The sequence below is a fragment of the Rhamphochromis longiceps genome, linkage group LG23, assembly GCF_057381845.1.
Source record: "Rhamphochromis longiceps isolate RC_006_pf linkage group LG23, R_longiceps_female_GT1.1, whole genome shotgun sequence".
Classification (NCBI taxonomy): domain Eukaryota; kingdom Metazoa; phylum Chordata; class Actinopteri; order Cichliformes; family Cichlidae; genus Rhamphochromis; species Rhamphochromis longiceps.
In genome coordinates, this window is record NC_140578.1 from 27,215,243 (window position 1) to 27,238,865 (window position 23,623).

The window sequence follows — 23,623 nt, forward strand, 5'->3', positions numbered from 1 at the left end:
TGTTTTATCAACAGTTTCGACAAGATTTCCCACATCAGTGGCTGAAATCTAGTCCCAAACCATGATAGAACCACTCACAGTTGTACCTCTCTTTACATACTGGCAACAATTTGAAACAAAAATGTCAAATTTGGATTCATCACTCCGTAAGACCCGTTACAACTGATTTTCCAGGCAGCCCTTTTGTGATTTTGCATAAGAAAATGACTTTAATATACTGTTCATCTGCTGTAGGCCTTCCAAGTCTTCTTGTGTCCTCTACTTGTTCAGTTTCCTCAGATTTTTTTTAAGGACATGTTGCACACCATGCTGAGACAAACCAGCTAATAGCTCTTTGGGAATCAGTTTGTTACTTTTTGAACCTGTCAGTTTGTGTTATTGTTGGCATTTTTCATAGATTCGACTAAATAAATAAGGAAAAACTATGACTGGACTGAACCCCAGTGGGGAAAAAAAACCATTAAATGCCCAAAGAAAAACTTTGGGAGACCTCCAGAAAGCCTGGAGAACTATTGTTCAAGCTTTAAAAAATAGCAAAGTCTGGCTCATCTGAAGCAAAATATAAAGAAATAAGGGGTGGCTGAAGATTTTCACAATACTCAGGTATAGGTTTAGGTAGGGCTGTTCGATATAACGATATATACCGGATGACGATATAAAAACGTCTATCGTTTAATTTTACGCTATCGTTTATTTTGTGGTGTCGCAAAATAAACTGTTTACAGCAATTTTTTTTTTTTTATCATTTTGATGGTCAATGTAGTGGCTATATTAATTTCTTAAAGTTCTCTCTTTCTCTTTTATTTAATATAACCACACTAGGGACGGACAAGCGCCTGTATTTATGCGTTGACGTTAGCAACAACGACAGTAAAACCATTGCATCACGTGTCCGCTTGTTTATTTTCCACATAAACCCTTCACAATAAAGCTCAAGATCCTGTTGAGACTTTTCAAAATAAACTGAATCACGTGAAAGAGTATGCAGAGTATTTTCGGATGAGAAGCAAAAAAGAGCCGCCAGGTGCTAAAAATAAACCTTAGACTCAAACGTTAGAACAGGCTTTTCCCCGCAGCACACTGTGTAATAAATACTCACAAAGAAAACGGCGGCCGTTACAACTTATGTCTAAAAATGTATAGTTTCATGCATCGGTTAAAACACTCGACTCCAGGTACATGACGCCCAGCTGGAAACACTCCACGTAAGTCGAGCTGCCCGAGATTCACAGAATTTACAAAAAAAAATGTTAAATTTTTGTGATTTATATCGTCATCGGGACGATAGATGTCTTATATCAGGATATGAGAATTTGGTCATATCGCACAGCCCTTGGTTTAGGTACTAAAAGCTACTGTACAAGTTTAGAAATAATACAATACAAACACAATGCAAACATGAAATATACCATCTATTGAAATACATTGCTTATAAAGTTGTGCGACCTACCACAAAAAATCCCTATAATTTGTCTCTTTGTACATCAACAAATAAGTCTCTTTTTGTGACACTTTCATGTTTCGCTGTGAAAAAACTCTCAAAAACTGTCTGCATCTGAAAACCCTCTCAACGTTTTTTCTTAATTAAGGGGGAAAAAAAGACAATAAGTAGTTCTTTGAATGCACAGATATCTCATCTAAATAATGGGTAAGAGCATTTCTACCTGTAATTTTTCCTCTTCATATGTATGTTTACCTGGACTCTAATTTTCAGACTTTAATGGGATTAAAAGCCCAAACAGAATAAAAATGCTCCATATAAACACCTGACATCTGACGTAGGCTCACTTTGTTGTAATTAGGGTACTTTTTCCATTACCGATACACAGGCACCAACTTTCTGCTAATACCATGTACTAAAACAGTACTTTTGTTAATGAAACTGTCGTTCTTACTGTGAGGAACATTTGGGAAACTGTTATGTAGATATACAACAAATTTTTCTGGCACAACTTCACCTAATTCCAAGGTGCATGAAGAAGACAAAGATCTGATGACATGAAGACTCCAGCGACACTTAAAGTATTAGGGAACAACTTTATTGGTTTTATTTTAGATTTTATTGTATTGTCAAAGATTATGTAATTGCGTTTGGGGCTATGGCAATGCATTTGCGACTTTTACATCAGACTATTCCTAAATTAAAGACGTCTAAAAACAGTGGTATAATCTTTTTCATGCATTGACCTCATAAACTTGGTAAATTTTTTGCTGCGTTCTATCAGCTTGTGTCCTGCATCATAAATGCTTGTGGAGGTATGTTTCTCCAAGCTGGTGCTCTGTAATGACCTTATCTTTAAGAGTAAAAAGTGAAATAAAAAGTTGAAACAAATGTACTTAAAACCATAAATATTCAATTCAAGGAGAGATTTGTGACTTTCACGTCAGTATTTTTGAAAATGTGCTCTATGGCTTTATTTAAATGTGGATGGAGGTATGTTTCTCCACAACTGATAAATGGCATTGTTTTTCCTAGCGGAACTGGTCCTTTTAACTTAATTATATACAGACTATGAGAGTTATGAGCAACTCCATAATTTATGTTCTTTTCTGTCATGAAAATTTAGAGTTTAAAAAGAATTATTTTCGAAATACATTTAAAACAGAGAATGATAATTCAGACATACATGCAATATTCATAATTCTAACAGTTAAAAACAACACAATAATGAGGCACAACAATAAAAAGACCATTTTAATCCAATTTCAGACAGTTCATTAAATCACATGCCAAAAAGACTGAAATAAAAGACAAGATATTGAGGAAGATGAATGCATGATGTATTAGTGGCTTTGCATGTGCAAGGAAATGATGAAATAAACATAGTATGTACAAAAGGAAAAATAAATGGATTTATAACAAATCTCTAAAATCTCTCTCGCTCTCCATCTATCTATTTGTGAATAATTGTTGTGTGTGTGACATCACACAACGTTTTGTTCAGATTTGCCCACCTGTTAAGATGGAGATGGGATAAATGCAGACATATGCCATAGTCAAAATGTGCAAAATAATTATATATAAATGTAGTAGAGGCCACTTTGTGCTCCTAGTTTGAGTGAGCACTGCATGTATCTCTGTATGCAAGTATTTCTGCTAGAAAGAGAGAGGATGGCTGCAATTTTAAGAAATCTGCCAAATTTATACTAAACAAGCTGTCCATTTGCATAAAGGCAGCTTTTTTTAAGTACTTTTTACCACTCCTAAAAAACAAAACAACAACAATTTTTCAAGCTGTACTGGTCCTCTTCAATGAGTTTATTATATACCAACTCTGTGAGTTAAGAGTAAGCCAATAATGGAAATAGCTGTGCTGAAAAGACTAAGAATTTCCAAATGCAGTGTTGTTCTTGTGTTTCATTTTTAAAATTATTGCTAAATAGGTGGACAACAAAAGGAAAATGCTGTTGTTAAAGTCACATATGCATAAAGTATTCATGACTATTCAAGTTTGTCAGATACTGCATAGAGAAGACCTTTGGAAGGGTGTTTCTCCTCTTATGAAAAAAAAGGGTTTCTGTGATTATTAATAAACTCTTTAGTGATTAAAATCAATGGTGGGCACATTGGTGCCAAAAGACCATCCATATCTGAATTTCGGGATTTTTATTCAAACATCTGCCAAAAATATGAAATTAAACAAAAAAGCTGTTGAGAAAGACGAGTGGATGACGTATTTGTGACTTTTACAAAGAAAGCAGTGTAAAAGATGCTTTTCACGTTTTTAAATTTGCTGTTCTGGTAGCTTGATAAAGACTCTTGTGGGCTTTTTACCACCAGGAATTTTTTAATTTTTTTTTTGTTAAATTGTGAATAACACAAAAAATCCTGCTGATGTCTATTCTGGGGGGAAAAAATTGTTCACTTCACCTGGGGTCATGCTTTCAGTCGTGACACTGCCACTGCTCTTCCATAGATTCTCATTTTAAAATTAAAAGCCAGCATCATATAAAAAGCAGACTCTGGCATCTTTATCCCCTCACCACTCAACCAGTTACAGCAGGATGCTGGAGGTCTCTTTGTGTTCAAAGGGAGTTCTTCCTCCCTACTGTTGCCCAGTAGGGATCATCGGATTGTTGGGGTTCTCCCTCTAGTACTGAAGGGTCTTTACCTTACAATACAAGGAGGCTTATTGTGAATTTTCAGTCTACTTTTAGCCTCAAATACAGATGAGGGGTTCATGCTGTGGAGCTCCAAAGCTCCAGCGTTGCCTTCCCGCTGCGTTTTCCACACCAGTTTCTCTCAGCAGCCTCGTGTGCTTCCTGTAATGAGAAAATGCTCACTCACTTGTTAATGGGGTTTGACTTCATCTAGTTTTTTGTTTGTTGTTTGTTTGTTTTTTTTTACAGTTGAACTGATTGGTTGAAATCAACCTGTGCAGACACACATTTTACTTTGCCATTGGTTATGTCAGACCCTGTGTAATACCAGTAAGACTAACGGATCATCTATTTTAATGCTTCCGCTGGACTGTGACTGTGCTCCCTTGATTTTTACAGTTCCCAAAACAACTACTCCACCACTGTTATCTCTTCTAATTGGCTTTATTAATTTGTCACTCTGCAAAGACCTTAAGTCTTCCAGTGGGTTATGTGCTCCATTCAAACTTACCAGAGTCCAAATGCTGGCAAACTGGCGTTGCGTGCTCCTAAAGTCGTTTGGAGCTCATGTTCTGACCTGAATTGTGAGTTGGCGAGTAAATGTTGTCGGCTCCTAGATAAAGGTTTTCCTCTTTCTCCTTTTCTTGTCCCGATGACTAAAGATCGGTCAGAGACAGGTTGTCGTTAGAGTTGAGTGAAAGTCCAGCTCAGGCATGAACAAAGCAAAGAAATCTACCTCTTGACCTAATAATGAAATGCACACAGGCCACTTTGTCTGATCATATTCTTTAATATTTGGACACTGACGGAGAACGTTTTCATTTACATAAGCTGCCATCTTTAATGGACCACAAATTTAGTTACTCGAGGATCTTTGGCTGTGTTTCTGCTCGTCTTTTTTTTTTCTTTAATGTGATTTCGTATCTAAAACAGTTTGTAATTTTTTTTACTTATTTCCTATTGAGGGTGCATTTCTTCCTTTTGTACCACATTAACTTTTTCCCTCTCTTGTTCTCTACTGTTTTGGTGACGTGTGCAGCTGGATTCACTCCAAACTGTAAAATTCCCATCACATTCAAGTACATGCACTTTTGGATGTGTGAGATTGACCTTTCTGGGTTTTCCATACAAATCTGAGTTGGCATATTTAAAAAGGGGTTGCAACATTTACCTTCATTTTGTGAATACTTTCAGTTACAGGTCCTCAGAGTAGATAAACATAGTTTGAAATCTGCCGTTTTTTTAATGTTTTTTTAATTTTATTTTTACCAGCCCTGATAGCTCAGTAAAATAAATGACCATATGGCCAAACAAATACCTTTAACAGCTAGAAACAAATTTGAAGTCAAAATAAATACAATCAAGTAAAATTATTATAGATTTCAATGAAAACTTTGAGTAATAACAGAGAAAAAGTTCATGGAAAATAAAACAGAATACAATTAACCTACTAAACGCACTAGTGGAAAGTGTGGTGCAAGAAAGCATGAAGTTGTGATATATACCTTTCATACAGAACCTAATTTTAGCAAATATTCACTTCTGAAAATCTGGATGGCGATACTTTAAAGAAAAAAGTAAAAAATTATTTTCATCCACTGTTCAAGTTTTTGCTTGAGGTCTAACTTTATGCACTATAAGTTGAGAGATTTCCTCTCATATCTCTCTTCTATGGTTTAAGGAGACAAAGTAGGAAAACGAATTTCAAATACGTGTCTCTGTCCTTTTTTTTTTTTTTTCCATCCACAGTTGGTGTATTTTATACAACTGCATTGGTTTGACTGCTAGTGTTTGATCTCAGACAGTCCAGCTTGTAGCAGTTTTATCCACCTCCTCCTGCATCTCTATGTAGCCGGCAGAGCAGTAGGTGGCAGGGTGCACCTTCACTGTTCCCCAAATTCACATCAGGAGTTAGAGACAGGTAGAGGTAGCTTTAGTAGGTGTGCTTTATTGAAGGCTGGGAGCCTTTATGCATCTTCCTCATTGTTCTCTTCGTGACCACCACTGCTATAAACAGCTGGCAGGAGAAAATACAAACAGCCCGAGATGGTGAATCATACTTCTTGTGTCTTCCACGTGGTATCTCCAGCTGCTGCAGCCATGATGTGCAGTTATGTTTCGGGAACTCAGCTCTGCTGTCACCTATGACTAAGAAAACACACTTTCATCATGTTCAAGCAGCAAAGGAAACGCACAAAAATGGGTTTCATTTCCTTTTCCCGCTGTTTTTTGTACTTTAGGTTTAAGGAAATCCTCTGTAAAAAGACACGTTTTTCTTAACCCTCCTGGTTGGGAGTCCTTGCTGACAGCGAGGACATTACTTGACCACTTGGAAGACGTCGAACTTGTAGATTTTAACCTAGGTGGATAGAAATTTACCATTCCTGTGATATCTTTGGTGAAGTTGTAGCCCTCAAGCTTTACAGTCTACCAGAACACAGCATTTGTTTGGGACAGCATAGCATATGCTGTATTCACATGTACCCTGTTTTTTGTAGTGCAGATGTGTACTGATACTACTGGTATGTGCATTAGCATGGCTGCTAATGACAGCAACTTTCATGTAGAAAGTTGTAGTTTGGAATAGGGCTGCTCAATTAATCGAATTTTAATCTCGATTACGATCTGGGCTTTCAACGATCATTAAAAATGACTGAGCCGATTATTAGCCCCTCCCTCGTGCTTTACTCTCGCGCTGCTCCGTGTGGGAAATCGAGCGCACCTCTTTGCATTTCGAACACGTGTCACAACAATTAAGAGCAGCGGTCTCCAACCTTTTTTGCGCCACGGACCAGTTTATGCCCGACAATATTTTCATGGACCGGCCTTTAAGGTGTCACGGATAAATACAACAAAATAAAACTAGTACAGGTACCGAAAATTTTTTTTATTCATAACACATGTGAAAAGACCCAGGAAAACTGAGTAAACGATAACGAAATAACGCTGAAAACCGATAAAAACCCTAAAAACTATACATTTCACACCTGAGCCTCAACTCTCGCGGCCTGGTACCAAACGACTCACGGACCGGTCCGAGGCCTGGGGGTTGGGGACCGCTGATTAAGAGGACCCGAGGGAACCTCGGAAAGCTAAGCAGAAGTTATTTGGAGAGGAGAGTGACTGCCGTTGGTTGAAAAGAGAGGTAAAAAAACTTCAGTGGTGTGGAAACATTATGCCCATATGGAAAAGATATATATAAATCTTATAAAGTTTATATCTGTCTTGTGTGAAACTTGTATGAAAAGCATATAAGAGTGAAAACAGATATAAGATCCCTTGAAAAATTATATAATGAAACTTGTATGTTTTGGATACTTACTAAAACAATGTATGAAAGTAATGAGAAAGTGGCCACTTTCATGAGTAAATCATATAAGTTTTTACTATTTCTTTTCCATATGGGTGGGTTCGCGGAGTCAGATGTGGATCAAGTAGACATAGGCTGTGTCCCAATTCAGGGTCTGCACGCTTGAAGTACGCATTTTAAGTGCGGTTACGTCACCGCCACGCGACGACTGCTGTCCCAATTCGAAGTGTACTTCAAATGCATACTCCAAATGCGCCATCGATTTCCCCAAATATCAAGCGTGGTCCGGTGCACGCTTCGTGGTCCCATATATCCCACAATTCATAGCGCGGCGGTGGGTGTGGAGAATTTTGCTGCAAAATACGGCAGAAGGGAGCGGCCGAAGAGGGTTTTTTTTCCCCCAAACTTTATTGAACGTATAAAGCGAACAGTCAGTCATTCCAGTTCAGTTTGTACAGTAGACATACAAGGCAAATAAGAGTAACAATATACAGTACAATGAAATAATAAGGATAAATAAAAAAAGAAAAAAAAAAAGGGGGGGGGGATGTGACAGACTTCATAACAACTTTGTACTTGAAAGTTGTGACATCTCATTCGTTAAACATTTCTGAATGAATTTCCCTAATAAGATGGAGCGGCCGAAGAGTGAACTGTCAAAAGTACTGAATATGACGTCACTTATTTATGTGCGAATGTTTAATAATTAAAGTCAGTCATATATCCACAAACACAACAATCTGAAATATATATATCTGACAATACTATAATATTGGCCATATTATATTTACATTACCACAGTGAGATGACTTTAGTCTCATGAACAACATTAACTAATTGTTATTTACTAACTAATCTTAAATGACTGTTCAGCACAGAAATTAAGCCCAACAATCATGTTTTACAGTCCCGTGGTCTCAGCCTCAGATACTCAACTAATCAAAGTGATGTCATGACAAAAATGAATGACTAACAAAACATTTTTCTCCTTCATTTCTGTCAAACAAAGCTGTATGTTCCCTGTCTCGCGGTTAGTATCATGGTTGCTAGGCAACCTGAACAGCGCGACGAAGCGTATACCGTCCTATTTCACAAGCCTCTCACTTCTGCACTTCTCGTACTTATAGTATGCACCGTACGTAGTGCGCGTACTTCAAGCGTGCAGACCTTGAATTGGGACACAGCTATAGTGTGTAAACTTTGCTACAGTGTCGTAGCTGCACCACAGAGCAACACTGCAAAGTTCACTAAACATAGATGTTTACATTTTTCATTTATTTTTTATATTGCAAACATTTGCACTGTTATCAGTATTTGCACACTATTTTATATTATTTTTTGACAATCTTTAAAGTCATTATTCAATACATTGTTATTGTTAAATAAATATCGTCAAATAATCGAGATCTCAATTTCAGTGAAAATAACCGTGACTTATCACTTTTTGCCATAATCGAGCAGCCCTAGTTTGGAAAGCATGTAAATAGTTTGATATCAGTTTGAGAAAGATTTTTTTTTTTTTTGTTGTTCGTCCATGATTGCCAAGACTTGAGAGAACATTTTTCGAAAGTCAAATGTGGTTGTCCATAATAATTATATGTGTGGTTTGAGAGAAATTGATAAAATCCTGTTTACGTTTGATTTTTTTTTTCCCTTAAATTTTATATTTATGCAGGGTTCAACATAAAAAGTGGCCGAATCTTTGGAGCCAGTAATCATTAGTTTTTAATGATTAGTTTTTATTACCGTCAGTATTTTCACAATGAAATGCCAATGGAAATCAAACCACCCATATGGATTGTTTAAATGTAACAAAAAACTGTTTTGTTTGTTTGGTTGTTATTGTTTTTTAACTGCTTCCATCTACTTTTTACACGGCAGCAGCTTAGTAATTTAAGTAGAAGCTAAAATGGAAAATGGAAACTGTCTGCTTGCAGTTAAACTGATCTTTGTCCATCCAACGGCTGGAGCCATGGACTGGTCGCCAATCTGGCGCAGACTTAAAACACTCAAACCAGAGACAACCATTCACAGTCACACTTATGGGCAATTTAGAATCATCAATTAACCTAACCCCTATAACGGCATGCCTTTGGACTGTTGGAGAAAGCTGGAGTACCCAGAGAGTACCCACGCAAACACGGGGAGAACGTGTGAACTCCACACCGAAAGGCCCCAGGCACGTGGTAGAATCGAACTCAGGACCTTCCTGGTGTGAAGCAGCACTGCTAAACACTACCTGATAGATCTCTAAATCTGTAAAAATTTCTTGTAAACTTGATGCAGGCTAACAGCTGCCTCTCTTTTAGAGCCTATGATGTATGATTTTCAAGACTGGTACAGATATTTAAAAATTTAATCGACCAATACTTTGTTGCTCAGTTAGATGAAGACAAAACAGATTCCCCTAACGTTTGTTATGTATATTTATTTTTAACTCCTTTACATGCATTTTACTTTACGTACTAACTGCAGTGGAAGTATCAGTCTGCTAATAAATGACATGTTATTTTTATGCGATAAGCTAACAGTACGTAAAGTAATTTTAATTGGCTTTATTTTGGGGGAATTTAAAGTGATCGACCTGCCCCAGTGGGGGGGTAACTGTTAACACTGTTATTGTTATGTAAGCTTTTGTAATTCATGTGGTATGACTGCAGCATGCCTTAGAGATGATCCCAAAAAACTGATCCATGAAGCTAGTTCGTGCATAAGAAGAAATTCTAAAGAAGGGTAAACCAAAAATAAGAAAAGGAGTAGGATTGTGTTAAGCGAATAAGATTAACTGCTGATCAAAATAATAGAGGTGGGAATCACCATACATCCCACGATACGATATTATCACAATACTTAACGCACAATACGATATTATTGCAATTTTTTAAAAATATTTTGCGATATTCAGATTCTGTACATAAAGGTAAACTTTATCAATATTCATTTTATCTAATATCAAAGTCTCGCACTCAGTCTTTCTCTCATTTCAGTCAGTTTTATTGTTGACAAACTTGAACGGTTTGTATTACAGTCTAGTCCAACTTAACTGAATGCAACCATCTGGTACAATTATAGCTATTCTGAACTATGCAATTTATGAAAACTATGCAGCCCCTTCAGCAACTGAAGAATTTGAAAGTAAATTAAAACAAAATATAATTTTACATTAAATAAAAAGGTTTTAAACTTAATTAAAATAAAACATGTCTTAAATTAAAATAAGTAAACTGTCATGTTTATTGCTGCCAAAAAAAAGTTAAATACATTTGGACAGTGAAGGAATGTCAGGATTCTTGCTCAGAAAAAGGAGCTGATCAACATGCTCTGAAGTCAGAGCGTGTTCCAGTCCACAAAAACTTTTTTTGTAACAAAATATCGATTTCTGCTGTCCCTGTATCGATACATTATTAGCAAACAAAATATCACGATACTACACAGTATCGATTTTTTCCCCCACCCCTACAAAATAATCATGCTTATGAATTTTTGTGTTGTAGAGTAGCTCTCGGTGGTTGGTAATTTAAAAGTGTTTGATTGAGATCAGGCCCATGATTTTACGAGTCTGCATCTTTCCAATTTGAGGGAATAATACAAGAGAGCATGCCTCAAAAAAACAGCATTTATAAAAGCCAAAGATGTCTTCAAATAGCAACGCTGCACTGGGCTCCTACAGGGAAGCATAATTCATTTTTCCCTCCAGTGTGAACCCAACGGTAGAAACGATGTCTTCTCTAGACTTAGACTTATGTTAAATTAGATTTTAACTATGCAACAGAGGTTTCTCCTTTTGCTGTCGTGTCTTTTCAGATAAACTGTGTATGTTTAACTGCCACCTCTTTCTTTTCTTTCTTTCTTTCTTTCTTTTTTTTTTTTTAAACCGTTCTTCCTCTGTGGTGGTGTCACTGAGTTTGGTCTCAGATATGAGTCAGCAGCACCAGCGGCTGAGAGGAAGCTTTGCATGGAGCTCCATCACTCACAGGCTCTATTCAGCCTGATTACCAGCTTTGACGGGCTTCTCCTACTGTCTGATAGGGAGACGGGGGGAAGCTGACAAAACTGCTGCAGTTTTTTTTTTTTCTTTTTTTTCTTTATATAGACTTGAATGTTGAGGCAAGATTAAAGACCTGTTGTTATGAAAGCGGTTAGGATAAATGAAAGCATTTTCAACAATCAATTGCTGTGTAAACCTTCGTCTAATATTTAGGCGATTAAGCTACAGACTCCTAGTAAGGATACTGGTATTGGTTCTGGTACCAAACAGCTGATGTTGGTTTTCTTGCAGCGAGATGTTACTACTTCTAGTAGCCAGGCTTTCTTTGCATTAGCTCGCTTGACAAAACGTAAAACCCCAGTAAGAGTTAATGTGTATCACAATGCTGGTTATCACCTTTCTTTGTTAAGACCTTGATTATACTTTGCTACAGACATGGACCATTGGAGACTCGAGAGCTGAGCTATAATTCCTGTTCCATTTCTTAGAAGGTCGCAGAATAACTCAAGTTTTCTGGCTCAAGTTTCTGAGCTGCAAAGAGGAGTTCATCTTGTCAAGAACAGTCGTGTATTCATGAATTAATATTTTTTGTCTCCCTCTTGGTGAAGTCATTGATTTGTAATCTGTACATTAAAGCTTTGAAACTTTAAACTTGCTTTAAACATTAAAAGCTAGTCTTTTGCTTGCGGTCTGACTCCATCTCATAGCCTGAAGACCCAAAATTAACTACATTCTGGTCTACATCATGTTTGCAGACTGTTTGTGGATTTTGCTTGTATTAAAAGCACACTTCTTGTCATTCTGCATTTTTATTGGTCCACTATATGTATGTCACATTACAGCAAGCACCAAGGCTCCCCCGACGGGCATGCTTGCGCTGTTCTTTGACGGGTAACTGTCCTTGCATTGCGCAGTGGTGCTGTTGTTGTGTTGAAGGTGAAAGACCTTTAATAAAGTATGCACCTTGGTTTTACTATTACTTTTACTCAATATCCTACTCATAGACCAAGAACTCTTTATAATCTGTGGTCAACTATAATTCCCGGACTCTTAGTAGTACATTTACAATTGCTTTGGTCTCTGAATGATAGCAATAGTCATCATTAATGTCTGTGAAGGTTCTCAGTCATCCAGGTCATCGTAGTCAAAGGAGCTTGCAAAGAAAAGAATCTGGACTTCTTTAAGTTGCTTGAAGATGTTTCACCTCTCATCCGAGAAGCTTCTTCAGTTCTAAGGTCAAATGGTGGGGAGTCCCAGATTTAAACCTAGTGGGAGTGACCCCCCAAAGAGGGACAAAAGGACCCCCTGATGATCCTCTAATCGCCTGAGCCAAGGTGTGAAACTGGGTGTGGGTCACAATCAGCCAGGGTTTCTAATTTTGACCATAATTTACAAGGTCAAATTAGTGTTTTACTCAGTATGGCTTGAAATTGGTGTCTGAGCACATAAACTCATCAGGAAAATGTTTTCTGAGGTCACTCTACAGATGCAAGGGGTTTTCTTCCCCTAGACTTCTATAGGCAGTCCTCTTTGCAGAGTCAGAGAGTTCGCCTCCTAATGCTCATTAAATAGAATGCAGTTGTAAGACAAATCTGCATCGGCTTCACTTTTCAGAGCCAGGAGCTACAGATATCTCTTCCAGCTTTTTGGGTCAGGAACCAACTGATATCGACATATCAGAGTGGCCCCACCCTAATTTTAACTGTCCATTGAGCCACGAGAAATTATTTAGATATAACTGCAGAGTTTTGTTATTCCCTGTATTTCCCCGTATCGCCCCAAAGTAAATTAGAGTGCATCATGGGGGTTAAATTTCTTAAATTAGTTCTGAACAATAGGCTTTGTGGCTTAGATATTACCTTTTTACTCTCCCCTCCAAAAAGAGGGAGTATGTAATTAGTTCCGTTTGTCTGTCTGTGTTTTTGTTAGCAGTTTAGTCTTCACAGTTTACAAGATATAATTTTCAAATTTTATGTGATGGTAGATACCAACAACAGCTCAAGCTGATTTAATTTTCATGAAAATCAGGTCAAGGTGACACCAAATTTTAAAAAAACTTAAAAACTTTATATTACCCACAATTTCACAACAATATACTAGGCCTTCGGGTACATGAGTACCTGGATTGGGTAATTATTTGGCCTTGACCTTCATTGTTAGCACCCAAGGTAAAACTTAAACCTGGATACAAAAAAATTTAAAAAAATTAAAGAAGGAAACCATATCAAGTATAATGTTTCATGAACGGGCATGGGGAGGGCTGTACAACGGACTTTATCTTTTCAATGCAACGCCCTGCAGCTGAAGCCCTTGCCCTTCGGGGGAGTTGCGCTCTTGATGTGCTTTTGTTAACTAAGAAATCATTTTCTATTAGGGCTGTACGCCTGTTAAATATTTTTGATGTGTAATTCTTTGTTTCTTGTTCTTACACCTCTGTCTTTTCTCCTCTGCCCTCAAAGGAACCATGGGAATACCACTACCCAACTGCATTTGGGAACCAATATGTTGAACATGGTCCGCAACATGTCCGCCTGAGGGGAGCCTGTTCTGGGCGGTGAGAGACAAATGGTGAAAAATTAAAAGTAAAGCGACTCTCCCCTCAACGCACAGCCGATTCCTCACCCCAACCCCCCACCCCTCCTCCTTCTCCCCTCCTGAGTCGGATGGCTCCGAATGACGAGCTGCAGTAATGGAAGTCCACCCGCCGTTCAGCACCGTGGCCATGAAGCAGCTCAAAGGGTAGGGTCTGCCGTGAGCTCGCCTCACCCTACCCACCCTGCACCCCCATCCCCCATCAGCTCCACCTGAGAGCACACTCCCACTCTGAAGTGAATATTCATCATCCTGAACCCTCCCTCCTATCGCCACCTCGGCCACGGCTTTGGAAGACAAACATGACGCGCATTGCGAAGACACTGGTTGATGTCTGATATATATACCTCTGAGGTGTCGAGCGTAAAACCAGCGGAGCAATGAATGGCGGAAAGGACTGCGAGGCAGGAGATGAGAGGCAGGCCGTCCCTGTCCAGGTCCCCATTGGCTGGCAGCGCAAGACAGAGCATGGTGGAGGGGTCGTGTACATAAGGTAAGAAAATGAGATCAAAACCATCAGAGATTTCAAAGCAAACATGGCTACAGATTAAGAGAAATATATCTGTGAACCACTGCACATGCTCAGTACATTTAGACTGAAAGCTGTTTAATAAAATGTTTAAACTAATTATGGGCATGAATGTCATGATAATTTCTGGCTTTTAATGATTTCTTTAAGCTGTTCTTTGTTCTGGAATGATTGTATAGCATACATCTTTAATGACTTGATAAAACAAGTACTGGGTGCCCAAGTTTCAATTTATTTTGTATTTTCTCTAATCCACACACGGTCAAAAGTATATATAAATACAGGCTCTGTTATACTGTCTATATACTTGCATATATAGGGGATTTGGGAAGGCCATTTCAGAAACTTAGTTACATCTGAAATCCAAGTTTCATCCATCCACTTTTGATTTTTATCCACTTTGTGCAGTGCACCTTTACCACTGTCAGCAAAACAGGCCCAGAGAATGATGCTACCACCACCATGCTTGACAGTTGGTGCAGTGTTCTTGGGTTTGAAAGCCTCATCTTTACTCCAACTATAACTCAAGGCAACGATATAAGTTCAATCGTTGTCTTGCCACATAATAAACGTTAAAAAAAGAGGTCTATATTGGAGCAGGGGTTTCTTTCTTAATTGGCACCCTCTCTGGTGTTCCAGAGGTTTCCAGTTCATGTCAGGCTTGAACCTTGGTAGTTTCTGTGCTGTTTCTGAAGATCCTAGCCAATTTCCTGTGTGACAGTTTGGGTCTTTTTCCACATCTGAATAACTTGTACTTACAATTGTTTGAACTGATGATCTTCGAGTCTGCAGTTATTTAGACCTTCCTAACTTGTGTAAATCTACAATTCTCCTTCTTAGATCTTCAGTGAGTTCCTTAGACCAGCGGTCCGCAACCTTTTTTGCACCACGGCCCGGTTTATGTCTGACGACATTTTCACGGACGTTCAAGGTGTCGCGCATAAATACAACAAAATAAAGCCAGTACCATTACCAAAAAAAGAAGATTTATTCATAAAACATGGAAAAAGACTCAGGGAAACAAAGTTAATGATAAAAACAATAAAAAATGACGATACAAAACCGATAAAAACCCTGAAAACCATAAATTTCACACCCGAGCCTCATCTCTCGCGGCACGGTACCAAATGACTCACGGATGAGGCCCAGGGGTTGGGGACCGCTACAATAGACTTCCCCCACTGTTCTGAGCATTTGTAAGTCCAATAAGGGCTGTTAAACAAATCCTTTCCGTGCTGCAAAGAAATTACCAGTTTTAGTCAATTGTGATCACTAAAAAGAAAAAGCCAAGTTGAGACATCATAGAACCTTCAGCACCACTTATTAAAAGATTTTGAGCCTGTATGTATATGTTTGAGCCTGTGTGGATTATTAAAAAAATCCAAACTTGTTTTGCCCCAAATTACCATGACAGTCATGTTCTTAATGAGTGTATGTGTGGGGCTAAATGGCTGAAAGTCTAACCCCTGGCGTCCACCAATCGAGTATCAGTCTTTTTAAATCAATCTTAAATTGCATGATTTTGTTCCTATAAGAGTCAAGAAGAAATGAAAATTGTCGCCACATCTATCAGCTCATTATTACCACTAGTCTATATTAGGGCTGCACGATTAATCGTTAGAAAATCGCGATCTCGATTCATACTTATGTGCGATCTCATTTCCAAATGACAATGATTTTTAAAAAAAAGAAGAAAAAAAAAGACGGCGATTGTACCGCATTTTGGTCCGGGACGTAATCTGCATGAAAACAAGCGCTCACTCTTCCTGCTCAACAAATGACAAGGGCGGAGCCTTATACCACGTGATACAGAAGCTGTGCCGTGTGATGCTAAAATTAGCAGGGAAAAAACAACGGAGAGCACGTCAGGGATGATGAGAAAGTGACAGGAGAAAATCTGTCCCGGTCAACCACCCAAACATCAACAACGGGAACCTTATACAGCGCTTCCCTATACCCGTCGAACTCCCGCAGGCACAAAGAAATTACGGAGGCTATCACTTATCACCTGACCAAAGATATGGCTCCCATCAACACTGTGCAGAACGAGGGATTTAGGAAAATGATCAACACCCTAGACAAACGCTACACAGTGCCGTCCCGCAACTATTTTTTTCTATTGTTGCACTACCTGCTCTATACACGCAGCGTCGAGCAATGGTGGAGACAGAATTTCAAGCAGTACAACATTTTGCAGCAACAACAAAACGTGAGACATTTGTTGTTTTTATGTTTATTTATTGTTTTTATGTTCAGTCTCAACTGTTACGAAGTTGATGTGCAGTTAATAAGTGCAATAAATATTTATACTGGAAAAGAAAATCGTGAGAGAATCGTGATCTCAATTCTAAGCCAAAAAATCGTGATTCTCATTTCATGCAAATCATGCAGCCCTAGTCTATATCATGACTAAAAGTGTGTTCACGAACAACGGAGGTGATTGATGTCATGTATCAAAGGTAAGCGTCAGGTTTTGGTCCCAGTCATTTGAATTCAAAAAGCACCCAGCAGGCTTGTTTACTGTGCACACAGGGTAGAGTTTCTCTAACTGATCGATGAGCAGAAGCATGGCAACTCTTTGATGATGATGCTTCCTGTGTCCAGTCACAGTCACCTGATTTAGTTTCCATTTGGCATGAACTAGACACACAAATTTCTCCACTGATCAGCCCACGGACACAGGTAAGCTGCAGACAGTGAAATGACTAACAAAGCGACTGCTACTCGTCGGTCTCCTCCGATGAGTCGAATCCTTGTAGGCTGTGACTTGGTGTCCTTCCCGGCACGTGCGCTCACCAACCACAATGAACCGAAGCAGTTGGCTGGTGTCAGGTTTATTTTGGGTGTTGGAAAGAATCCTGTCTGTGACCGTGGCCTGATACTGTCACAGCACACTTGTATTTGCTGATGTTCTTTTACATTTGAAAGCATGCTTTTGCTTCAGGGATGATCCTCACAGTTGATTTTTTTTTTTCATTCTTTTTCACAGCCACAGTGATTGATGATTCAGTCTTTGGCTGGTTTGTCAACCAGCCACTGTATATGTTTGATAGGAACTACCAGCGGTACATACTGTTCTTCTTTAGAGGTAGTTTCTTTGTGCCAGCCTTCGAGTGCATAGAGACCCCCTTTTATATCTGTCTTTGGTTAAAGCTCGTTCTAATGTTTCATCCAGGGGTGTCAGACTCCTTTTATTATTACATGGGCCACATGCAGGCTAATTTTATCTCAAGCTGCTGCGACTAGTAAGAACATTGCATAATAACCTATATGTCTAAGTTTCTCCTTTCTTTAACCAGTGTAAAGATACAAAGGCATATTAGGCCTAGATTAAAAACAATTATCACCCAGAAACCGAATTTGTCCTGTGCATGTGTTCCATCCTTTCACAATAAAAGTCCTTGATTGCGTAGCTTCTGTACACAAAATGGCTCACAGAAGCGTACTGAAGTATTAGATACACTTTGCATAATGTGTGCCTCCAGAACTGCCATAATGCTTCATGTCATAGATTAAACAAGGCACTGGAGAATTTGATCCATATTCAGAGATGCTCTTCTGCACATCTGGGTTGTAATGAGTAGTTGTTTGAGTTACTGCTACCTTCCTGTGAGCTTGAAACAGTCTGGCCTTTCTCCTCTGACCTCTGACATCAACAAGATATTTTCTCCCAGAGAAATGCCGCTCACTGGATAATTTCTCTTTTTTAGGTCATCTTCTCTAAACTCTAGTGATGGTTTCTGAAATACCCAGACCAATAACCTTGCCACATTAAGTCACTTAAATCACCTTTCCTTTACCATTATGATGCTCATGTTGTCCTGACTATGCCTAAATGTAGCAAAAAAGGGGAAGCACATTATTAAGACAACCACATTTTCACAATTTTCCTTGAGGAAAGACAAATGAAGAGAAAGTAAATGACAATAATGACTGGGATGTGCTCCTGAGCCCACATGGTGAGGACATAGAGGGGGCGACACACTGTCTTACAGACTACCTCAACTTTTGTGTGGACACGGTCGCCCCTGCTAAGACAGTACGGTGTTATCCTAATAACAAACCGTGGGTAACACAGGAAGTCAAAGCTGTCCTCAACATGAAGAAGAAGGCTTTCAGGAGCAAAGTGAAGGAGGAGATGAAAGCAGCACAGCGGGAGGTGAAACGCTGCCTGAGGGAAGCAAAGGACACCTACAGGAGGAAGGTGGAGCAGAAGTTGGAGAGGAACAATATGAGGGAGGTCTGGAATGGTGTGAAAACCATCACAGGCCACAACACCAAGAAAAGCACAGTGGGGGGGACTGTGGAGAAGGCAAACGAACTCAACAACTTCTTCAACAGGTTTGACCAGCCCACAACCCCCCCACCCTCACCCTCACCTTTACTACAGAGTCCAATCCCCACTCTCCTACCTCCCTCGCTTCCCCCCCTTCCTGACACCATGACACCCCCCTCCTCCAATCCCTCTCTCAGCAGCAAGACATCTCCCCCCCTCCCCTCCTCCCAAACATCTCCCAGTGTCACAGTGGATCAGGTCAGGAGACAACTGAGGAAGCTTCGCCCCAGAAAGGCAGCAGGCCCAGACAAGGTGTGTCCTAGGGTGCTAAAGGCGTGTGCTGCTGAACTTGGGGAGCCGCTACAACCAGTCTTCAACCTCAGTCTGCGACTGGGGAGAGTGCCCGCCCTATGGAAGACATCCTGCATCGTCCTGGTCCCCAAAAAGAACCGGCCCAATGAGCTGAATGACTTCCGACCGGTGGCACTGACGTCACATCTTATAAAGACTCTAGAGCGGCTCTTCCTCAACCTCCTCTGACCACAGGTACAACATGCCCAGGACCCACTACAGTTTGCATACAAGGCGGGTGTCGGAGTGGAGGATGCCATCCTGTACCTCCTACACAGAGCCCACTCACACCTGCATGGGGGAAAAGGCACGGTCAGGATCCTGTTTCTTGACTTTTCCAGTGCCTTTAATACCATCCGGCCCTGTATGCTTCAGGAAAAACTGAACAGGATGGAGGTGGACCCCTGCCTGGTGGCTTGGATCTCCGACTACCTCACCGACAGACCACAGTACGTCAGGCTGAAGGACATCACGTCTGACACAGTGGTCAGCAGCACAGGAGCACCACAGGGAACTGTGCTGTCCCCTCTTCTCTTCACCCTGTACACCTCTGACTTCTGCTACAACTCTGAATTATGCCACATTCAGAAGTTTGCAGACGACACAGCCATCATGGGGTGTATCTGGGATGATCAGGAAGAGGAGTACAGAAGTCTGGTGAGGAACTTTGTCGCATGGAGTCACACAAACCACCTGCAACTCAACACCTCAAAGACTAAGGAACTGGTTGTGGACTTCGGGAGGTCCAGAGAAGGTCCACTGCCAGTTCAGATAGAGGGGGAGGAGGTGGAGGTGGTCAACAAGTACAAGTACCTCGGGCTGTGGGTGGACAATAAACTGGACTGGTCATGCAACACAGAGCACCTGTATAAAAAAGCCCAAAGCCGACTGTACTTCCTCAGGAGGCTGAGGTCTTTTAACATCTGCAGGAAGCTCCTGAGGATGCTTTACCAGTCAGTGGTTGCTGGAGTACTTTTCTATGCTGTGGTGTGCTGGGGGAGCAGCACAGCAAAGAAGGACTCATCCAGGCTGGAGAAACTGATCAGGAGGGCTAGCTCTGTGGTCGGCATGAAGCTGGACACTCTGGTGACAGTGGCAGAGAAAAGGACATTAAAGAAACTGATGGACATTATGGACAATGCCGGGCATCCTCTGCACACGGCCATTAACAACCAGAAGAGTCTGTTCAGTGACAGGTTGCTTCTCCCAAAGACAAGAACTAACAGACTTAAAAACTCCTTTGTCCCACACGCCATCAGACTGTTTAACTCCTCTCTGGAGGGGAGAGGGAGGGGAAACAGGAGGACAAAGGAGGGGGGAACAACTAAGCTGTAGTGCCTCTTCACCTCACTGTGCAATACCTTGTGCAATACTTTTGTAAATAGTCAACAGTGCAATAGACCTCAATACTTGAAATGTGCAATTCACTTGTATTTTTATTTTTTATTCCTATTTATTCTATTTATCCCCTTCATATATTTTATTTATATTGTCTCTGTATTTATATATATATGTGTGTGTGTGTGTGTGTGTGTGTGTGTGTGTGTGTGTATATATATATATATATATATATATATATATATATGTATGTATGTATGTATGTATGTATGTATGTGTATATATATATATATATATATATATATATTATTCTGTAACTTCTGTCGGTGCTGTGCTTTTTTGGAAATCGAATTTCCCAGAGGAACCCACCCGAGGGATTAATAAAGTTCTATCTAATCTAATCTAATCTAATTATTTTCTGTCTTCATGTAAAGTGCATATATATTGTTCAGGTCAGGTGTTTTAATACATGTAGATGGAGATTATTCCTCCGCGGTTGATTTCATGCTAACTACTATCCAAAAACAGTCTGAAGGAGCTGCTAACCTGCCTCAGAGAAGGGGAAAAAAAAGTTTGTGTCCATCGTGTTTCTTTTCTTCTTCCACGTTAACACTAAAGATCAGTGTTCAGGATCTCCAGTCTAAAAATGTTGAATCTTATTTCAAACGGGTGTTTCAGCAAGCTTCCCAGAAGGAGCATTTTTGCTGTGGATCATTGCCAGCTTCAGCCTCACCTTGTTGTTGTTCTCTGTGTGCAGTCCCAGTGGCTCGGTGCTGTCCAGCTTGGAGCAGGTGAGGACCTACCTGCTGACAGATGGAACCTGCAAATGCGGCCTGGAGTGCCCACTCATCCTCCAAAAGGTATATTTATTTATTTATTTGTTTTCTTTTGGCTCTGATTAAAACACAGTGAGATTTTTACAGCTGCTCCAATCTGAGCTCCAGATGATTCGCTATTTAGAGATTAAGATGGAGGAGCCAATCTGCGACGGAAATTAAAATTCTGTTGTCCACAAATTACGGCTAAACAAGGACCCCTAAATTTAAACTGGTGTGTGGTGTTTGTTTGTACAGGCTCCTTTCAGAGCTCTAATCATCAGGCAACTTGAGTGTACAGTGATAACTGCTGTTTCCTTTATTTACAGTAGAGATTTAATGTAACACCATCACAGTTTTCAGTTATTGTTATGCAGAAAGGAAAAACACAAACTGTATAAGCAAAAATTACATTTATTTATACAAACTGTCAGTTTTATCCTATTAAACAAAATCACAAGTTAAATCTCATCTTTGGCATTTTTTTGGGCCGTTATTTTACAGTGCAGTATAAACACAGAATGGACAGGAAAGCAGGAGGCATATATAGCACTGCTACATATGCCTCTTTTCCACTAGTACCTTCTCCACTCGATTCTACTCGGTTTCAGTCGTTTTCCATTACAATTCAGTGCTTTGGGCTGTTAAAGCAACACTGCCAAAAGACCTGTCATGTCATTTGTATATGCAACAAAAACAACACAAAAATGTAGGATGTGGTAGGTATAAAGGTGATGGTGTGCCTGCTGCTAAACCGAAAGTAAGCATCTTCACTTCGTCACTGGACCACGGTGTCGGTGTTTGTGCAGCCATTGGCAATAAGTGAGGTGGTTGGCAACCAGTTTTTAGGCCACTCCCTAGAGTGGACACTCCCCACACTCTTATTTTGAAAGTTCACTTGCTGCTAAACCATTAGCATCCAGTCTTTCCAGTTTTCCTTACCGATAATGCCAATTAGGCGGTTGTTTTGGTGGTCCCCTATACTGGGCTCAAAATGGAAGAGTTGGGAGTCTACGGGATGAGAAACTCCAAAAACTACTTTGTTATGTATGGTCACAAAGTTTCTACTTTAGAGTCTTCTAGTTTCCTTTCAGGACCACTGCCTCTATTGTCTGCTCTGACAGCTTTGAATGGTGGTTCTGAAGTTTTATTCTTCAAAGTGTGCAGAGACTCAAATCAGTGTGGCTTAGAGTGAATTGCAGGAGTGAAATTATAAAAGAGTATACAGGAAAAGCTCTCCTGTAGCATAATCCTCTCCTATTTCATACTTAGGATGTATGAAATGAACCCAAGCTGACCCACTGATCTCTGTAGGACCAAACTACAAATGTTGGGGTTATGTGAGGCGTCACATTACACGGGGTAATCTGACCGATTATCCTTCCTGATGCTAAATTTGTCCCCAACACTCCACGCCATTATCAGAATGATTTTGTAGCTGCACGTCTTCCCTTATGAGTGCCCCCTCCCTGCTGTCTTCTTAGTATCTGAAAATGAAGATGCAAATATTTTTTAAGACTCATTTTCTGGTCTTAAACATTAGTTCACTTTTACATCTTAACCGTCTTAAGATGTGGGATATCACATATCTCATATCATGAGGTGCTTGGGAGAGCCGCTGCCTCCATGTTTATCTGCGATTTAGTCTATGTACATCACTGCCTGTGCTGTTAAGACAGCCCCAAGAGATGATGAGCGTGAGGAAAATATAGTGTGCTGCCAGACCTGGATGTGATTTACATAATATTCAGGGGTGGTCACGTGGCTCGGGGAAGCAGCTTCCTGGCCTCAAAACTGATCCTCACCATCCTTATTCTGGGCCCACAGCATGCTTTCTTTTCTTTCTTTTTTTTCTTTTCCTTTTTTTGTGGGGAGCTCTGATTAGTTGCAAAGCGTGATAATAAGCTTACTGTTATCTGTGAATCCATGATCACAGGAGATCCCAGTTTTCTCTTGAAAGAATTGCAGTTGCTCTAGAAGCCCACGGGTGACTGGATGGATGGGTGGATATCTATGTTTCTGTGTGCACTGATCTAAGAGGACTGTTTAAGCAGGGTTTTTCATGCGTACTGATTTTGCACAGGTATGTCAAGGAAAAATACTATTTGATATTCACAGGAATTTCTTGGACGATTCCTTGAAGATCCTTCCCCAGCCACTCTCGGATGACTGGGCATTGTTGTGGCATGCTGGCTTTACCTGAGGCCTGCACTCTGAAGCAGGATTTGGGCGCAGTGAGGAAATTTCAGTGTTAGGAAGATGAAGGTTTACTTCTCATAACTATAGTAACCTATGCTGGAGAATTAAGCTGCTCCTTAGCAAG

At 40.0% G+C, this 23,623-nt stretch overlaps 1 protein-coding gene across 3 annotated transcripts in view; it reads left to right on the forward strand.

Moving 5' to 3' along the window:
* mbd5 (methyl-CpG binding domain protein 5) overlaps positions 1-23,623 on the forward strand; it is a 59,734-nt gene that overhangs the window by 1,802 nt on the left and 34,309 nt on the right. For 2 of the 3 annotated variants that reach the window (XM_085397263.1, XM_085397264.1), the window contains exons 2-3: positions 13,859-14,484; positions 21,243-21,345. In XM_085397263.1, coding sequence (XP_085253389.1) covers positions 14,372-14,484; positions 21,243-21,345 — 216 coding nt within the window. In that variant the 5' untranslated portion in view covers positions 13,859-14,371. Of the gene's footprint in view, positions 1-12,571; positions 12,734-13,858; positions 14,485-21,242; positions 21,346-23,623 lie in introns of those variants that run through there. The other variant, XM_085397266.1, reaches the window with a different exon arrangement.